Source organism: Artibeus jamaicensis, unplaced genomic scaffold (assembly GCF_021234435.1).
Source record: "Artibeus jamaicensis isolate MK-2021 breed Jamaican fruit bat unplaced genomic scaffold, CSHL_Jam_final contig_1410, whole genome shotgun sequence".
Lineage (NCBI taxonomy): Eukaryota > Metazoa > Chordata > Mammalia > Chiroptera > Phyllostomidae > Artibeus > Artibeus jamaicensis.
Genome location: NW_026521281.1, coordinates 226,333 through 246,831, shown reverse-complemented (window position 1 = coordinate 246,831; position 20,499 = coordinate 226,333). Strand labels below are relative to the sequence as shown.

The window sequence follows — 20,499 nt, the reverse complement described above, 5'->3', positions numbered from 1 at the left end:
CCTCCCTACCTCCCAACCCCCCTCTCCCATTCCCTGTCCTCCACCCATCCCCTACCGCCCATTCCTCTCACTCTTCCCTTCCCCCCTGCGCACTCTCACATCCTTGTCCCCATCCCCCACCCTGCCTCTCCCCTCCCCCCATCTCTCTCTCTCTCTGTCTCTCTTTCTCTCTCTGTCTCTCGCTGTCTCTCAGGTCCACAGCGTCTCATACTCTACACCAGTATTGCTGTCCTACTCAGGTCCTTGACTCCATGAAGCTTCCCCCCTCAGGCAGGCTGGCAGAGAGCAGGTAAGAGCTAGACCCATCCCTCCCCCCATCCTTCACCCATTCAGACAAATGTGCGATACCATTGCCAGACCCTCTCCCCATCTCCCTCTAGTCCCTGGAGTGACTGTGGAATGGGTGTCTGAGCATGTGAGGAGAATGACTGGGGGAGCAGGTCAGGAAACCAACGAGGACTTTCAGAGCCTGTTCATAGTTGGTCCTTCCTTAAAAAGTCTTCCCTGGACACCTGTTGCCAAAAGCAGGAGTGGTCGGCCCTAGAATATGTAATGTTTGAACTGTTTTAAAGGGTGAATAAGAGTTTGCCAGTGGGATAGGATGGGGAAGGGTGTTAAGTGTGAGGAAAAATCTGCTCACACCTTTGCAACACAACATTATTGCCAGGTTCATTGGAAAACACGTTTTACATTTTCTAACTATAATACAATAAAATGAAATATTAATATCAGTGGCAAAAAGATTAGGTCCATCTGGAAGTTTCAAAATCCTAATCCTAAAGAGGAAATAAGAATGGAATTTATGGACTGTTTAGAATAACTGCCGAGGGCAACACTATATATAAAAACCTATGGTATATGACCAATGGGAGTCCCAGAAGAAAATAGGTAGTCTTAAATGCTCCTATTAGAGACACGACAGTTCACATTAAATGAACTAATTATTCCATTCAAGAATGTAGAAAAAGAACAACCAAAAGAAAGCAGAATAAAGTAATTATTGTACATCAAACCAGAAATTAATGAAATAGAAAACAAAAGATTTCATGAACTAAGAGGTGGTCTTTCAAAAGACCAATAAACTGGACAGACCATCCTCTGGCAGATATGTCTGAGAAAAAGGCAAGAAAACATAAATAAAATAAAGTGTGACAAAAAAGATTTAACTACAGAATCTGAGGAGACAAAAAAAAGTCGTAAGAAAATACCTTGTGTAATTTTATGCCAATAAAATCTAGATGAAACGGGTGGTTTTCTAGGAAAATATAAATTACCAAACGACTTAAGGAGTGGCAGAATATAACAGTATAGAATAAATTTGAAAGATGGCCCAAGTGTTCTCCTCAGAAATACTACCAGGCCCATTTGGTATTATGGAAGTTCTACTGAATTTTGAAAGATCAGATGACAAGAAAAGATCAAAAGCTTCTCAGTTCATGCCATAAGGTTATTATAACTGGGCAGGTTTAGACCAAAAATATAAAAAGAGGAAAACTATAGCCTAATCTCACATATTAATAGAGTAACAAATATTTTAATTATCAAACCGAACCCATCCATGTATTAAAAGAATGTGTCATGACAAATGAAGCTTTGTTCCAGTAGTGCAGGGATTGTTCAACATTAGGAAAGATGTCATTGTAATTAATTACATTAATACATTAAACAGAAGAGATTCTGTAACTACCTTCATAAATGCTGAAAAAAATCATCTGATAAAATTACATATTCATTCTTAATTTAAAAAGTCTTAGTGAGTGTCTTGCTGCGTTGGGGTAATTTGTTACACAGCAAGAGATAACTAGTACAGTAAACAAGGAATCAATGCAAACTGCCTTAACCTTCTAAAGACTTTTTGTCAGAAATCAAAAACAATCATCAAATGTAACAGGGAACTACTAGATAAATTTCCATTAAATTCAGGAACAAATGAGATGACTGCTATCACTGTCATTAACCATTGTTTCTTCTGGGAGTTTAACCTATGGGATTAAAAAAAGACATAAGCCTTGGCTGTTGTGACTCAGTGGATTGAGCTATGGGCCTGGGTGTACCACAGGGTCACTGGTTTGATTCCCAGTCAGGGCACATGCCTGGCTTGCAGGCCAGGTCCCCACTAGGGGGCGTGCAAGAGGCAACCACACATTCATGTTTCCCTCTCTTTCTGCCTCCCTTCCCCTCTGTTTAAAAATAAAATAAAATCTTTTTTAAAAGAAATAAATGGTATAAATATTGGGCAGAAAGTCAGAGTTAGTATGATTTGAAGATGATATGGGTGTCTAGTTAGATAATCAAACAGAATAAAATAAAAGATTATTAGAACTAATAAGAAAATTCAGTGAGATGGGTAGATACAAAATAAGTAAACACCTAAAGTATTAGTTCCTCTGAATACTAGCAACAACTAATTAGAAGACATAATACATAGAAAAATATTTCATTCACAATAGCGAAAAAATAAAATTCCTAGGAATTCACAAGAAATGTAGAATAGCTTTGTATAGATAACTGTAAGATTTCATCAAAGGCTATAAGGAAACTTGAGTAAATCAAGAGTCCTGTCCTATTTCTGGATGGGGAGATTCAACATGGTAAAAATGACATCCCCCCCCAATTTGGTCAAAAGGTTCAATGCATTGCTCATTAAACTTTCAGTGGTATTTTCTTTGAGAATTGGGCACTTGGATTTTGAAATTCATTTGGAAGAGTAAATGCCCATCAATTACTAAGAAAGTTGTTTAAAAGGATAGTGAGGGGGTCTTGCCCTATTACATACAAAAATTTATCATAAAACTGTAGTCATTAAAAATATTTTATCATCACAGAAATAGAAGAATACGTAAGTGAAACAGTAAAGAGTTTAGAAACAAATCTATATATTCACATAGGAATTGAATTTATGATAAGAACACATTTCAAATCAGTGGGGAGTCAATAAATGGGATGGGATTACTGGCTACTACTTGGGGAAAAATTAGGTTAAACCCTTACCTCATACATAAACAAATACAAAAAATAAAGATGCGCAAGTGCCAAAAGAAAGTCCAGGATATTTTGTTAAGACTTTATTTATTTATCTTTAGAGGGGAAGGAAAGGAGAGAGGGAGAGAAACATCAATGTATGTTTCTCTCCAGGGCCAGGGCCAGAATATTTTTTATAATATTAGGGTAGAGAAGCTTTTCTGAACATGACTTAAAAATGCATAAGCCATCAAGTGAAGAGCAATAATTTTGAATACATTGAAATTAAGAACTTCTGTGTAGAGAAAGATATTATACACAAAGTTAAAACACAAACAACAGGCTAAGAGAAAGTATTTGCTACACAGATATCAGGCAAAGGTTAATATTTCTGTCTCTAGCTATATGGTCTCCTGGAAATCAATAAGAAAAAGTCATGCAACCCATTTAAAATAGAGAAATAAGCCCTGGCTGGTGTAGCTCAATGGATTGAGCACGGGCCTGTGAAGCAAAGGGTCACTGGTTCGATTCCCAGTCAGGGCACATGCCTGGCTTGCAGGCCAGGTCCCCAGTGGGGGACACATGAGAGGCAAGCACACATCGATGTTTCTCTCCCTCTCTTTCTCCTTCCCGTCCCGTCTCTCTAAAAATAAATAAAATATTTTTTAAAACAGAGAAATAACATGATTTGGCAACTCAGGGAAGAAATAGACAGCTAGCTAAAGAATGAGAAAGGATGTTCAAGCTTACTAATAGCTAAAGAAATGTGTCTAAAACACCAATGAAGTATCAGTTTTAAAGTGCCAAAATCTAAACCATTGAAAGTGTTGTAAGGAAATAGAACCCCTCAGTTACTTTGATTGGAGTGCAAATTGGTACCATTTTTAAAAAGATTTTATTTATTTATCATTAGAGAGGAAGGGAAGGAGAGGGGGAGAGAAACATCAATGTGTGGTTGCCTCTCATGTGTCCCCTACTGGGGACCTGGCCCGCAACCCAGGCATGTGCCCTGACTGGGAATCGAACTGCGATCCTTTGGTTCACAGGCCCGAGCTCAATCCACTGAGCTACAACAGCCAGGGCCCATTTTTGAAAAAAAATAGGACAATTTGTTAGTTGCCACCAGAATCTTAAATGGCATATACTGCCAAGCAGGGAACCATGTCTGGAAGCTAGATTTCTCTACAGCTTTACTACTAGATGGACCCCAGTTTGGCCAGCAGAGGCCTTTCCTGAAATACCTCAATTCCAACTGCAAATACAAATCATACTGTGCAACGCTTTACCATAGGCCCTTGTAGGATAACATTCTCAGCCAACTCTTAATGAAAAGGTTGCATGCCATATGCCTCTCAAAGTAAAAACAGGATTATATAAGTAGAAATACTCTTTAGTTTTAATTAGTTTGTAAAAATGTTAAAGCAATAAAAATAACATTTGTCTACATTTTAAATAAAATGTACATTCCTTTGGCCCAGCAGTTCATTCTTTAGGAACCTGTCCTTCAAAACTACTTGCAGACATATGCAAAGATACTCGTTGTAGCCTTGTTTGTAGTAGTGAAAAATTAAAGCAACCTAAATGTGCATCAGTAAGGAACTGCTTTTCCTTCATGATCCATCCATACTATGGATTACTCTGCAGCAGATGAAAAGTAAAAGATTTTTTATCTCCATGTACTGGCACGAAAGGACCTCCAAACTTACTGTTACATGAAAAAAGCAAGTTGCAAAACAGGGCTTATGATATGAGCCCATTCTTGTAAGGAAAACAAAACCCCCAAAACAACAATGACAACAGCTTTTTCATACCCTGTCACAGTTTCAAAAGTACTGGCCCTTTTATTTCCCTCCTCTTTTTTCCGTATCCAGTGTTTAGATCTTGCTTTTTCTTTTAATAACCAGCTCAAAGGCCACCCCATTCATTTAGCAGGCATTTGCCCTTTCTGCTTTCTGTTAGGCTTTGCATTGAACCTTGAGTGGGATACGGGAATGAAGTGTATCTGGTTCTACCATTAGGAAGCTTACGTTTAGAAGGGAGAGAGACACATAGACAATGACAGCATAGTGTGGTTTGGGATGAGACACAAGTAGGCTCAGAGAGCTGCCAGAGAAGGTGCACCTAACCCTATCTGTCCACCTACAGAAGGGGACGGGACGTGTGTATTGAGCGTTGAAAGAGTAATAGCTTTCCTTCTTCCCCCAGGCCTGCCAGAAACAGTTGCCCACATTTGGCTCTTCCAAGCGGGATGACCTAATGGGGGGGGAATGGTCGAGTCAGTACTTTTATTCAAGTCCAAGTTTGGCCTCTTGCTAACTCTATGACTTTGGACAAGCCATTTAACCTCTGAGCCTCTGTCTCCTCATCTGTGTAATGAGGACAATGCCTACTTTTACCCCTCAGGGCTGGTTTTAGGATTGGAAACAATATATGTAAAACTCCTGGGTGACTCTCAACTCTCGAAGGGCAAGGGCTATCCGTGTTTTATTTTCCTCATGGCCAAGTGCATAGCATTAGATTAACTTGGATCTAAAAGCTGTACGTGTCTAGGGACGGCTCTGGAGAAGAGGGTGGTCCTGACCATGGTGGGGCTTTGGGATGAGGAAGCTGAGAGTAGTGCATGGGAATGGAGGGGATTGCACCAAAAGAAGGGAGAGCCAGGTGCCTAGCCTTGCGTGAAGGTGACACAGGACAGGAAGTCAAAGGAGGTGGCTCTGGGCAATGGAGCCCAGGCAGGGCTCTCTGGCCTTGGTTCTTGGTCCTGTTCATTTGTTGATGCCATCTCTGAGTCCCACAGTCCAGGGCTGGGAAGCATGGTGGACCAATACTTGCACTGGTGCCAACACATCTCGACTTCAATCCCAACCCTGTTACTCACTAGCTGAGTGACCTTACACAACTCATTTCACACCTCTGCGCCTAGCTCTCTCTCTGTGAAAAAATACACAATACCATCAACATCATGGAGTTTGTTTATAGAGGAGTAGATGAGATCATAAATAGAATTCACCTTGCTGAGTGCCTGGCACACCATGGGTACTAAGAAAAGCATAGCAGTTATTAGTATTCACTTCAGTAGACACACGGAGTTGTGCTGTGGCCCCAGCCTATGCTGAGTAATGGTTCTTGCCTTTCCCAAGTTCCCAGTCAGTAGGGGAGACTGCGAGGGGCTATAACAAAGGAGAGAACAGGGGGCTGCGGAAGCCCGCGGGAAGGGATCTGGCCCCATCTGGGTCTGATGCAGCTCAACTTAGCCTAAGTGCTGAGCCTTAGGGGATGAGTAAGAGTTAGCCAGGGACAGAAGGGTAAAGTGTGCAAGAACATTCCAGGCAGAAGGAACAGCATATGCAAAAGAACCCATTTGTTATTTGGTAGGGCCAGGTTCTTAACCTGTGGTGTATGAATCCCAGCTGGGCTTCATGGCCCATGAACCTCCTGAAATTGAATGAAAAATGTTGTGTGGGTATAGGTGTATATATTTTGTTTTTGTTTTTCTTTTTGGTCAGGAAGATGGTTAATGACTGTCATTAAATGCAGAAAGGGTTTGTGTTTCTCAGAAAAGGTTAAGGATCAGTGTTTCTGGTGAAGAACTGTCGTGTGAATGGATTCTAAATAAGAGAGATGTTGAGTCACAGTTGTGATTTAGAAACATCATATTAGCAGTGTAAACAGTGGATTCTACGCATAGAGGTCAGCGGGAAGACCCAAACTGGAGTGTTAGAATAAAGAAATGGCTTCGAACAGGGCTGCCGTTGCGCTACTCCAGTAGGAAGCGCCCACAGACAAGCACTTCACCTTCCAATGAGGGACTCTAAATCCTTTGAGAACTGTTAATGAGATAGATCCAATAGAAGGTGAGAGAAAAGGAGGAGGCAAGGATGAGTCGGTGTCGGCAGACATCCGGGGGGACATGAATCCAGGGTAATCATGCAGAAGGAAAAAGGTACCCCCGTTAGTGCTCACCCGGTACCCAAAGTCTTTGGTCCCTGACAGAATTACTACCTTCCATTCTACTCCTGATACTTGCAGATCCTGAGGGACAATGCAGACAGTTATTTCTCTACGAATTTTGGAGAGGAATGACTTCTGCTTTGTGAGTTTTCTGCAGAAAGGAGCGTGTGAGCCGGTCATTTGACGTCTATAAAGATTCTGAGAGGTAGAAGCAGGAGAGGATGCTCTGAGAGTGTAAACAAAGGCCTGGAGGTGAGAAATGGTGAAACGCAGCACTGGACCGTGTGGAGGTTAGACGTGCCTTAAACAGCTGTCTGGGGAGTTCAGGCTTCTTGTTTGTGGTAGCCGCTGGAGAGCCGCAAGCAGTTCCTGAGTAGGGAAAATGACATGATCAAATTAGCACTTTAGAATGAAGGGAAACTAGGAAGGAGGCTGTTCTAGTAATCAGAGAGCGAGAGCGAGTGAGAGAGAGAGAGAGAGAGAGAGAGAGAGAAGCTAAAATAGCGGCCATGGGGATGGAGCAGAGGGGATGGATTTGAGAGGTGACTGGGAGGAAGAGAGGACTGGAGTTAGAGACTAAAAAGGTAATGCATGGGGGCTCAGCCTCTGCCTAGCACGGCTGGCAGCCACCTCCTTCACCTGTTATAGTTGTTGTCCCTTCCCACCGTGCCGCAATTATGGGAAGGAGGAGAAGGGACATGCCATTTGCTTAGCCTCTGCCATGCATCTGTCCCCTCTCCACAGGGCTGCAGTGGAGTGCGGAAGGCGATGAGGTCAGGGTTTGCACAGGGGGTGACTAGTACATTCTGTGCCTGCCTGCCTGCCTGCCTGCCTGCAATGAATGGCACATAGAAGGGGGTGGGCCTGGAGGTCAAGGAAGGTACCGCTTACACTTGAGGACTACGGAACAGCACATACCCCAGCAGGAAGTCCAGGTCAAACGTAGGAGGACAGCTTCCCTGAGCAAGCAAGAGTGTCAGCTGTACTTGGCAATCTCAGGAGCAGCAAGTACCTGTGGAGGACTTCCAGGCAGAACCAAGGTGGGCTTTCTTAGCTAAGACACCAAGAGGTTGTTAAAGCAGTCTTGGAAAACCCCAGGTAGCTGATTCCAAGAAAAAACAACAAACAGTGTATTTCAATCAGCTGACAAAGTAATAAAGACTTTATCTGTGATTTTAAAAAAGATAACGGGCCGCGGGGGGGGGGTGAAGATGACCCAGGGTGGAGTTCACAGTAAGTTGTAGTGTTCAGACCTAAAAACGCATTCATTCCTTCAGCAAATATTCACTGAGTCCCAGGCACTGCGCTGGGGATGAGGGATATAGCACTGAACCAAGCCGTTGCCTGGCCTGATAGATCTTGCAGTGGGTGAGTCGGACACTCCATAAATGAGCAACTAAATATGTAGACTGTGTCTGGTGCAACACCTGGGGAAAGAACATCAGTGCAAAAGCCCTGAGGCAAGAGTGTGCTCATTATGTCTGAGGCACATCAGAGGGGCCAGTACGATTGGAGAGTGCACAAGGGGCAAGAAGAGTAGAAAATGAAGTAGTAAAGGTCAGATGGTGTGTATATATATATATATATATATATATATATATATATATATATATATATTGGCCTTTAGGAGCTATTTACCAGGTAGAATGGGGAAGATTTGGTGACTGGAATTGCTAAGGGAGCATGGAGAATATGGGGTGACTCTCAGGCTTGTTCTGGGCTCGGGCAACTGAATGGTTGGTGGTGCCTTTCACCAAGGTGGGAAATGTAGGAGGATAGGTTTGCAGTGGTCAGATGGCGAGTTAGAGTTTCCGTGAGCTCTGAAGTCCCTAAGGATCATCCTGGTGGAGCTTCCGGCAAGCATTGGTCTGGATGGGTCTGGGGACCCAGGAGAGAGTCCATGCTAGAGAGAGAGCTTCTGGGGGTCCTCAGCCACACCTCAGTTATGGAATGGAATGAGATCAGTGACATGTGGAATGAAAGAGGAGAGGACCAGAGCAGAACTGGGTAGGAGGTACTAACACATAAGGAATGGGGAGAGGAAGAGGAGCTGGGGGTGGACAGAGAAGTAGGAGGAAAGCCAGCAGGGAGTGGGCTCACTGAAGCAGAGGAAGGAAAGAGCCCTCTGTGCACGGGCGGGGGCGGGGCTTGTTAAGAGTGGCAAATGTTACAGTTGGGGAAGTAAGATGAGGGTGGAAGAGAGTCTATTGGTTTTAACCACTAGGAGGTCCTGGGTGACCTTACTGAGAACAGTTTCCATGGCTTGGTGGGCACACGAGGCAGATTGCAGTGGGTTGAAGAGCTTGTGGGAGGTACCGAAATGGGGATGGCCAGTGGAGACAAATTTCTCAAGAAGCTTAGCTGTGAAGAGGAGAGAGGGGCAGTGAGTGCTAGAGGGAGATGTGGGGGCAGATAGAGGATTTTTTATTCCCAGATGGAAGAGAGTTGAGCTTCTATAAATGTTGGTAGAAAGGAGGCACAGAGAGGGAGAGGTTCAAATACAGGAGGGAGAGGGGATGATTGCTCTGGAGGAGGGAGCAGGGGTGGGCTCCAGAGCCCGGGCGGAGGGACCGGCCTTAAATAGCATAGGAAAGGAAAGCAGAGGTGGTGGTGGTGGTGGTGGTGGTGGGGGAGGGAATACAAGGGCACGGAGGGGATGGCGAAAGAAATGCTTCAGGAAGGTTCAAAGCAATAAATGAGGATCCCTAACCAAGGGCATGGTTGCTGGAGCTAGGAGGAAGCAAAGAATACTTCTGGCTGGGAATCAGGAGGGACTTCCTGCAGGAAGCAGCATTGGAGCTGGGCCATGAAGTTCAGATGGCATTTTCTCAGGTAAAGATCTGTGCAGAAGGAAGAAACAGAATTAGGAAAAGGCCTGGAGGCTGGGCGTACTGGTGGAGTCACGAACAAGGTAGTTTGGTGAAGGCCGGGCATGAGTGAACAGGATCCCACTGATCCCACTGCTAATGACCGTACTAACCACAGTTACCATGCGTGAAGCACCAAACCTACCCAGTGGTAGGTGTGTTACACACTTGGATTTATTCCTACCGAGCGCTGCAGGAGAGGTATTTCCTCCTTTTGCAGATAAGGACAGTAAGTCCTAGAGAGGTGAAGAACTGGAGCGCAGTTGATCCTGCTAGTAGGCGGTGGGGCTGACAATTCAAACTCAGGTCTGTCTGACTCTAAAGCCCGTGCTTTTCTCACCTGACAGGAAAGGCCAGGTGAAGCCATAATGTGGGGGAGCCTTGAATGCCAAATTGAGGAGTCTGAACTTTATCCGGGAAGCAATGGGGAGCCAAGGTGGGTGTCTGAGCAGAAGATACATGGTCGAAGGTGGGCTTTAGGAAGGCTAATGTAGGCCGAGAGGGTAGGGGGAAGAAATCAGGAAATGGCTGCAGTGTCAGGGTTGAAGGGTAGCAGGGGCCTGGCCTGGATATGAGGGAAGTGAGCAGTGGGCCTGGAAGAGTATTTGTTCCTCATGACAGCCTTGAGAGGTACAGAGTTTTCTTCTCCTTTTATAGATGAGGAATGGGAGACTCAGAAAGAGGGAGCTGCTTGCTCGGGACTTGAGCCCTGGTTCATGTGATTTGGTTGACTCAGGGGCTCTGTGGAACAATGTGTCAGAGGGAACTCTGAGTATGAGGAGGCTGGTGCGTGCATGTGTGCGTGCGTGCGTGTTTGTGCGCGTGCGTGTGTGCATGCTTGTCTGTCTGTGAGACGGACAGCAGTGCCTTCCCTTGCCTATCCTCTTTCCTTCCCACTTCTTCCTAATCCTCCACTTACCTGGATTCCATACCTACTGCCTCCCCCAAGCCCAGGGGTCTGGGAGCGGGGTGATAATGTTTCATTGGGTCTCCTCAGAAGATCAGGCTCGTCACTCCAAGGCACCTGCCCCTCCTCCTCCACCGCTCCCAGCTCTGCTGTCTGGCCATCCACCCCGTGAAGCTGTAGTGGAGCTCCAGTGACTGCCACATGCAGAACGGCCCCTGGTACCGCTGCACAGTACCCTAGGGTACTGTGTGTCTGCAGTGACTTCTCCCTGCCTCTGTGGCACTTCTGTGTGGGTACAAGCGGCCACCTTGGGAATTAGATTCAGCTAATGAGCAGTGAACAATAACCACCACCGTGTTCCCGTTGCTTTTATTCGCAAAGCACTTGACATATGTTCCAGTCCTTTCAGCAGTCCAGTGGGGTTGGCATATGAGCCCCATTTTTACAGGCGAGAAAACTGAGGCTTCAAGAGGGGTGAGAATACGCTGGCATTGCAACCCAGGTCTGTTTGCGTCCAAAGCTGTGGGCTTTCCACACTCCCTTTCTAAGCATCTCCTATCTCCCCAGCCCTGAGCCTTTAGGAAATATTGTACAAATCTTTGTCCTTCAAGGGCATAGTGGATTTCTAGAGCTAGTGCCAAGTTCACCCAAAGACCCTGGTGGGATGAGTCTGAGACTTGGACCTCCAGGGACTCCAGATTTAAACATTGATTCTCCACATACCATGCAGGTATGTGACCTGAGCAGGTTATCTACCCTCTCTGAGCTTCGATTCCCTCATCTCGAGAATGTTGCGACGATGCTGCAAGTTGGGGGTGGGTGGGTGGTGTTTAAATGAGATGATATATGCAAAGTGCCCTGGAGAGCACGTTGCTACTATGTATTCCAATGAAGGCTGGGCCCCAGTCAGGTCAGAAGTGGAGTCTCTATACTCTGGATGAGACCTGAAGACTGATCCCCGCCTGGGTGTTGGTGGAGGGAGCTGTCCTAGGAGGGAACCAGCCACGAGATCCTCTGACCTAGTCTGGTGCGGCCCTGGACAATCCGTCGCCCTGGCCTCCCCATTCTGACCCCCATGCTAGTCCCAACTCCCTGGTTCCAGCCCTTCATGTATATCCCCTGCTCTGCAAACTAATGCCTCTGCCTCTCTCTGTCACCCGCCGCCTGTGGCCTCTACCCTGCCCTTCCTGGTCCCAGGGAAGAGGAGGAGGACACTGAGGAAGAGGAAGAGGAAGACGCTCATCAGTTCTGCTGTCCAGCCTCCGAGTGCAGCAGTCCCTCCTCTCGGTAACTGAGAGGACAAGGGTCATTTTCTATGCAGAAGCAAAAGCCTTAACCAGTCCCCCATGTCCCCGTTCCCGCAATCCCCCATGGGACCCCATCCCTGCTTCAAGAACCAGAAGGGCAAGCATCGTGCCCCTTCCTCCCCCACCTCCTTTTTCGAATTCCTACCCCTACTGCTGCCTCCCCTGGACTCCAGCCCCCAAATTATAAATGCTGGAGCCCTAGGTCTGACTCAAATGTGGGAGCAGCAAAGCTCGGAGCTTGGAACCTGGACCCTCCCGCACCTGCACCCCACTTCCCAGGCACCCTGGAGCCTGCCACTCCTGGAGAGGTCTCCAAATGACACCCCAAGGACCTACCTCTGTCCTCTGTGAGCACAAACAGAGATGCAGGGTGCCTAGGGCTCAGAGGACCAGATGGGGCAGGACCCAGCCTGCCTAGCTCCCCATTGCTCGTTCCCTTGCTGTGGCCATTGCTGCCATCTCTTCCACTGCTTGAAGGCCTCGCCCCATGCCCCCTGCCACTCCCATAATGCTCTGTAAATATGGTCAGGAGGAAAAGGCCTTGCAGAGTGTGTGTTGCTGTGTACAAAGGAATTTCCATCAATAAAAGCTGATCTCTTCTCTCTGTCTGATGTATGTTCCACCCCACCTCTGCTTCCCTCTCCGTGTCTTCACCAGGGCCTTACCTGCTTTCCTATCCAGGGCTGGGAACATGCTGGGAGAGACAGTAGGGTTTAATTTGTGGTGTGATTAACACCCCAAAGGCACCCAATAAATGAAGGAATGGTGTGGCATTCTCACCATGAGCAAGCCTGTCGCCTTCTACGGCCCGTCAGCCTGAGGAAGCGTGAGCTGGCCAACTTGGACATGTCACTTGGCTTCTCTGCTACCTAGTCCCCCGCTGTGTGAAAGGGGGAGGGAGGCTTGCTCAAAGGATCTCCAAGGGCTTCTCCAGCTCTGACATTCTGTCAGTCTGAGATGCTACAAGTTTAAGAAGTTATGGGTTTAAGATAGAATTTGGTGGTATATTCCGTGCAATCCTGTGTTTCTGTCTCCAGAATAATTTTGGATTTTCCAATACTGTGGTTTTAAGATTCCATGATTCTACCATTTCAAAAGAGGTTCTGATGGCGTGGTTTAAATCTTCTGAGATGCTAAGAGTCTTTGGTTCTCTACTTTCAAGATTCTGATTCTGCAGTTTTAGGCTCAGATTCTGAACCCGAGGGGATGCCATTTCTTACATGCCCGAGGCAATGACCCCGAATGTTTCCTGCACCTGCCAGAAGCTGGTTCTAAGAATCTCTGGAGGCTGTCGGCAGGAGGATGAAAGGTGTCCTTTAAGGGCTGTAGAACCTGTGTCTTGTATCACGTGTCTGTGTTAGCAGCAAAGCCAGGGGACCCCCTAAGTGGGCTTGTATCCAACTTTCCCTTTCTGAGCCTTTGGCATTAGACAAATCCGGGTTTGCCTCTGGTTCTGCCACTTACTCTCTGTGTAAACTGGAGCAAGGATTTCCTTCTATTTGTGCTCGATTATGCTCCCAATCTCAGTGAGAATATACTTACCTCTCTGGGTTGCCATGAAGAATAGCAAGAAAACAAGGAGCCCAGCATAGGATCTGGTGTGTGGTTGGGCGAGTGCACAGTGATCGTGGCTCTTGTTCTGATTAAGGCCCAGGTGAGAGTCCCTCCTCCCCTTTCTTTCCTCCTTCCCTTCTGTATCTTCATCACATCGATCCCATAGTTTTTCCAGAGGCTCACCTCGTTCCCTTTCTCATTACTTCACTCTGACTCAACTTATCTATTCATTTACTCATTCAAACTCTCATTTATTTCTTCCTTTCCTCCCTGCCTCGCTTCGTCTCTCCCTTATTTACTCTTCCAGAAGGCACTGTGTGCGAGGCTTCAAGCTAAGTGCTGTGAGGGATCAAAAGTAAGACTGGCTGTGTTCGTTGTAAGTCCTCTCTCTCTCAGGGGAGGTGGGAAAGTAGGCAGGCTATGAAGGGTTGAAATGATTAAGCAGATATGGCTTTAGTAATGAGCAAAATATGTTCTTGACCCAAAGAGGAGGGAGATATCAAGGTGGGCTGGGGGGTGGTATCCAAGAGGGCTTACTGGAGGAGAAGGAGCAAGAGGGGAAGGTTGGGAAGGGTTTGAATAGGCATCGAGAGGCGGGAAGTCATCTTACAGGAGATGAGAGAGAGACAGAATGGACAAAACCTGGCGGGGAGTTCTAGGGTTGTGTTGGGCGATGGTGTATAGATTGCTCTGTTTGGCTCTCCTGGGCATTGGGTCCAGGTGACCTGTGTCTGAGGAGTAGGAGAACATTCTACTCTTCATTTGATTGGAGATAGAAGGAAGTAGGGGAGCAAGGGTCCAACTAAATGGAGGGACAAGGCAAGTCAAGGTCAGATGGCCATCGAGGGAGCTGGGGCGTAGACTCCTGTGTAGGCAACTGAATTGGCTGAGGGCCTGTGCTGTGGAAAGGGGGGGGGGTTCTGTCAGCTGTGAGGGAAACGCGTGTGCCTGTGCATACGTGTGCATGTCTTTGCGTGAGCCTGGCAAGTGTAACAGAAGTGAGAGACTGTGCACTGCTATATAGCTGAGGGAATATGATTGTGTGAGGCTGGGTGTGAGGAAGTCTGAGTGGGCAAGGCTGATTGTGTGAGGTGGCGACTTTATATACCTGGTGGAGATAATCACAAGACTGTGTGTGGGTGGCTTTTGCGCATATTCTGTGGCTTCTAGATTTGTCGTGCAAGATGATCACACAGACACACATGAAAACTACCTGTACTCTTACGCTACCAAGATGGCTGCTGAGCACTCGCTGTGAGCCGGCCCTGGGCCTAGGCCTGGGCCTGGAAGAGCCAGAGAGATGAACCACACCAGCCACTGCCCTTGGGAAACAGGAACAGGGTGGGGAATGGACACTTCAGTAGCTAATCACAAGCTGACTGGAGATGAGGACCACCTGTGACAGGACCGTGCGTAGTGAGAAGCAGCTGACCCTGTCAGGTTGTGAGTCAGAACTGACGTCCCAGGAGGGCTCGCCTGCCCCACGTGCTACAAGGTGCAGATGAGCTTCCCTAGACTGGTGGAGTCTGCAGGTGATGGGAAGAGAGAGGGCATCCTGCACCAAAGAAGCCAAGGAAGAAGCCAAGGAAGAGCCGGAGCCCAGGCATGGCAATGTGGATCAGCTCGCCATATCCTAGGAAGTACAACTAGCCTGCTGTTGCTCTTTTTTTTTTAAAGATTTTATTTTTATTTATATTTAGAGAGAGGAAAGGAAGGAGAGAAACATCAATGTATGGTTGCTTCTTGTGTGACCCCAAGTGGGGACTTGGCCTGCAACCCAGGCATGTGCCCTAATTGGGAATCGAACCAGTGACACTTTGGTTCGCAGCCCGCACTCAATCCGCTGAGCTATGCCAGCCAGGGCTTTGTTGCTCTTGTCTAGGAGCTTAAAGGTTGGGGAGGAGGAGGCTGGACAGATTCAGCTAAAAAGCTGAAAGTGGTGCATTGGCCTGGAAGGTAGGGGACTGGGGTTCTCATCCTGTGGGACCCTGGGTGAGTCACTTTGACTATTGGCACCTCATTTTGGATTGGTGGGGTTGGGGGGGGTTCAGAGAGTCCACCCCAGTTCTGTGGATCTTGTACCCTCAGCCACCCAAACCCATGGGCCATTGCTCTCGCAGCCAATCCCTTCTGCCTTCTCACCTCAGGCTTTCCTCCTGGGTACCTTCCTCACTCCCACACTCCACAAACATTTACCCAGTCTCTGGCCCTCTGCATACCCCTGTGGGAAGATGTGGGGAGCTAGAGAATGCGGGGACTCCATTTCGGAGGGGCCATTTAGTGCAGGGTGGTAAGAGCAGGAACCTTGGTATGACTCCTGCCTCCACCGCTGCTGGGCCTTGAGACTGTGGGCAAGCTATTTCATCTCTCAGCACCTCAGTTTCCTCAGCTGTGTTGTCCCCTTCAGGAGAACCACCCAGACCTTGCAGGCTTGCTAGGCCTAGAACAAAGCAGGTACTTGGTAAATGGCAGCTATTGTTTTTAGAGCTGCAAAGAAGCGGAGCTAGGATTCAAACCCAGGTCTGTGTGCTTGCCAGACTATTTGCCCGCTGTCTGCACGGCCAGTCCTTTGATGACTTCCTTCTCCCCTGCCAGCCCCGGTGCCAAGCCGGGCTGACCTGAGGTTCAGAAGCTCTGTGGCACTGGGATTGGACAGCAGGAACAGTTTGCAAAAGAGCTGTGGGACAAGATGGAGGTGACCGGAGACCCTCGGCCCCTGGCTAGGTCCCGCCTCCTCGTCCAGTCTTCTTCCAGGGCGCGCAGCCCATGGCCTCATCTAGGTGTGCTGATCTCCTCATCTTGTTTTCTTGTCTTTCACTTCCAGTCCCCCCCTTCCAGCCCAAGTTGTCATGGGGATAGTCCTCAGCATCCCTGGCTTCCTCTTGCCCTCATCTTATGGTATCTATAGCAACAGCCCCCATTCATTTCCATGGCAACTGCATCCTCATCCCATCCCCTGCTGGCTGCCTGGCTCTGGGCAGTGCCAATAAAGGGAAGGAGGGAGAGAGACCTCCCATTAGGAACAGCAGCCAGGGAGGGTTGGTGCCTCTGCCATGAGCAGGCTACCGCGGATCCAGACAACATCCTGCCCTGCTTCTCCCCATCTTAGTGCCTTGACCCGCAAGGTCCTTTACTCCTCATCTCTATCAGCTGCTCTTAGCCAAGTCCCCATTCAATAGCTTTCTCCCCCAGGATGCCTTCAGGCAGTAGAGGAACTAGCAGGGCTCTGGGCTTTGAGTCCCTGTTCTGCCTCTTGCTGAGACCTTTGGCAGTCAGTTCTCCCCTTCAGAGCCTTTCTCCTCACCTGCATTGTAGGAATCCTAATTCTTTTTTCACGTTTGCCATGCAGGTGAAATAATGTGCAGAAAATGCCTGACACAAGGAAGGTGCACTGTAAGTGCGAGTTTATTTTTATTCCGCTCAGCCACCCCCAAGCAGAAGGAATCTCTCTCCTGAGCTCCCCCAACACTTCCTCTGTTCCCCAGCCCTGAGAACTTTCAGCTTTGTACTGTGCTTATTTGTGACACATGGTTTATTTCCCCCAACGCAGAGGATGCTCTCAGTTTCTCCTGCAGAATATAGCCCAGTAGAGGGTGCGTATCTGTGTGTGTGTGTGTGTGTGTGTGTGTGTGTGTGTGTGTGTGTGTGAGAGAGAGAGAGAGAGAGAGATTGAGAGAGATTTTCCATGTGATCAGCATGTCCCCGAGTGTTTTGGGGGCTGTGAGTTGAGGCATTTCACGCCCCCAAGTCTGAGTCGGGAGCATTGCCATGAAGCACTGTCCTTTTTGCCAGGCCCTCTAGAGGGAGCCCGAGTTGACAGCCTGACTTCCCTGTTGCTATTCCCTTTGCAACCAAAACTGCGCGTCAAGCTCCCTAGTGGGGAATTGCCCAAGAATGGAGAGCCAGGGGGCAGCAAAGAGCCACAAGTGGAGAGAGTCAGCGAGCCGTTCTGAAAAGACAGTCTGGACCCTGGATTTGCATCCTGACTTTCATACTTCATGGCTCTGTGACCTTGAGCCAGTTTACATCATCTCTTTTGAGCTTTAGTGTCCTCATCTAGAAAACGGTGCCAATTGGTGCCTGCCTCAGTAAGTTGCAAGGCTTCAGTGAATTAATTAATGCCCTGGCCTTAAGGATCGAGCTGACTAGAGGGCCCTATGGCAGCACAAAGAAGGACCTGTAAACCAATCTGTGTGAAAGGGGAAGGCAGGCGTGGAAGGGCACACCTCAGCTAAATGTTGAAGGGTGAGCAGGGAGGTTGCCAGACTGGGGTATTGGGGCAGAGGGTATATGAGGCAGACATCAGATTAAGAGAGCCATCCATGGCTGTGGTGAGGAAGTCGGAGGTTATCCCATGAATGAAAATTCCTGAAATACCTGTTACACCGTGTCCCTTCTCTGTTCATCTCAGTCACAGCAAAAGCCAGTCTTTATCGTGGGCTCAATGCCCTTCATGATTTGGCCCCTCGTTACTCCTCTGATCTTATTTCATATCACTTTCCTTCCTATCACTCTGCTCCAGCAAAACCAGAGCAGAGGAGTAACCGTTCCTCAATCATGCCAGGCACCATTCTACCTCAGGGGCTTTTCACTAACTCTCCCTACTCCCCGCCCCCCCCCCCCGCCGCCATCTGCACTGCTCTTGCTTCAGATAACCACACAGCTCAGTTTCACTTCCATCAGGGCTCTGCTTATATGCCATTTCTTCAAAAAGACCTTCCCTGTCCACCACATCTAAGACGGCACTTTTTATTTATTGTGCTGTAGTTTCCTTCCTAGCACTTCATGGCTACCTGCAACCATAGTGCATATTTATAGTCTTCTTCTCCCACTAGAATGTCATCTCCCCGAGGGAACAAATCTTATGCATCTTGTTCACTGTTAAATTTTCAGCACCCCAGCACTGTGCCTGGCACAGCGAAAGTGCTCGATGTTGTTTGCTGGATGAGTCATGGGGAGCTCTGGAAGAGTTTTAGTGGGAGAGCAAAAGATTCAGATTTGTACTTCAGAAAGCTCTCTCTCTCTCTCTCTCTCTCTCTGACCACAGGATAGAGAATGGATTGGATGCTGTGGTCAAAATTTAGGTGAGAGGGCTTGTGTCTCCTCTCACCTAATAACCCCCACAGAGCTCATTCACTGACTTCCTTACTCTGGGAGTTTTTTATTGAGCACCTGGTACTCTGCTCCAGGCCTTGAGCTCTGTGTTCATTAGGAGATTCCCAGATTCTTTTCTTGTGCTGGGATTCTGGGAGTCATGACCACAAACGGCAGTCCTGCTTTGCCAAAGTTAACCTGCGCCATAAGAAGAAGGATAGGCACGCTGCGTCGGGGAGCTCAGAACAGGATCAGGCATCATTTCTGGTTGGAGGCAGCTTCAGAACGGCTTCTTAGCGGTGGCATGTGACCCATGGGGGATTTTCCACATTGCAGGTGGCAGAGATGGTAGGGACTGCGTTCCAGGTGAAGGGTACTGGGTGAGCAGCTTTGGAGGTGGAAAGCAGAGGCAAGAAACACAATCTGGGCCAGGCCGGGGGGAAGGGTGGATGGGCCTGGGGACCGGTAGCCAACCCTGCAGCACGGCTTAGTGTTTTTAGAGTGTGAGCTCTGGAGTCGGACGGCCTGGATTTGGACCCTGGCTCTCCTGTTAGTAGCTGCGTGTATCACTTAACCTCTCTAGGCCTCAGTTTCTTTCTGTGTAAAATGAAGATAAATAACAATGCCTATCTCATAGGGTTGTTTGGAAGAGTAAGCATGTTACTCTATGTGAAGTGGTAAGGGCAATGCATGAACACGCTACATGCTGTCTAGGCATTAGCAATTATTATCTTAGAGAGGCCTCAAATGCCGCCATAAGGAACTGGGGCTATCTCCTGTGGGCAGTGGGAGCTTTGGATAGCTGGTGCACAAAGGAGACAGTTGATCAAAACTGAGGTGGAGCTTTGTAGTGGGAAACAGAGGTTTGAGAGGTGCTAGGCAAGATCCTACAGTCCTCGGGCGGAGGAGAGAAGCATCTTAGATGCCTGTGGTAGGGACAAGGGGCTGGGCTGAGTGCGACTCCTGGAGGGGAACTGCACAGGCCCCACGAGGCCCAGGAGGAAAGACAATCTGGGGTAAAGAGCAGCCTCCCAGTTTGTTTCTCCCTGGCTCCTAATAATGTTGCAAACTAATGTTTGCGAGGATGGAAGATGAATAGTGGGCGGGAGCTCCCGCTAGGGAGAAGCAGAACTCCTCCCCAGCAGCCCAGGACTCAGCCTGGATGTTGCAGCTTCCCCACTGAGCCCAGCACCCCACCCAAATTGCTCTTCTGCAAGGCTTGCAGGCCTGTTGCAGCTCCAGCTCCTGCACTGGTAGGAGCTCCCCCACACCCACCTCAGCTCTCCTCTGCCCTGCACCCTGGCCTTTGCCAAGTAGGAGCTGAAAAGTGGCCCCTTAATCCTTTCACCAGCCAATGGCTCCCGTAACCCTGTGCCTGCCCAAACCAGACCATTACCAGGGCCAGCCACACCCCTATCCCACAACCCCCTCCAGGCCTCACCAGACGTCCCCTCCCAAGTCCCTCCCCAGTCCGCCCACCTCTGTGGCTCTGCACCATGCCCTCTGGGCTCAGGGCGTCTGAGCTCCGTCGCTGCCTGGGTTCCCTGGCAGCCTGGTTGCCATGGTACCATGGGAGCAGGTCAGGTGGAACAACAGCTCTGGGTAACCAGGGCGGGCAAGGCCCAGTGCCCAGCTCCTGCCACTATTCAGCCTTGAGACCCCTGTCTCCCTCCCCCAGCTGAGCAGAGGAGGCCATGAGGAGAAAAAGGAAGCTGCCCCGCAGGGCAGCTCTTTACCTGTGAGGATGCTGGATGCGAGGCACCGCCCACTGTCGCTGAGCCTTGTGCCTTAGCAGCCAAGGAACCCTGGGAACTGGCCAGGCCCACGTCCAGGCATCTAAAGGCAGGGGTGGGGCTGC

The 20,499-nt window shown here is 48.4% G+C and overlaps 1 protein-coding gene across 7 annotated transcripts in view; it reads left to right on the top strand.

Annotated features, from left to right (window-relative positions):
• Positions 1-20,499, top strand: part of IQSEC2 (IQ motif and Sec7 domain ArfGEF 2) — a 77,294-nt gene that overhangs the window by 36,515 nt on the left and 20,280 nt on the right. For 3 of the 7 annotated variants that reach the window (XM_037153717.2, XM_053667453.1, XM_053667475.1), the window contains one exon: positions 194-289. The exons of 2 other annotated variants lie outside the window; for them this stretch is intronic. In XM_037153717.2, the coding sequence (XP_037009612.1) occupies positions 194-289 (96 nt within the window). Of the gene's footprint in view, positions 1-193; positions 290-10,126; positions 10,216-16,197; positions 16,941-20,499 lie in introns of those variants that run through there. 2 more of the 7 variants (XM_053667462.1, XM_053667472.1) reach the window with 2 other exon arrangements.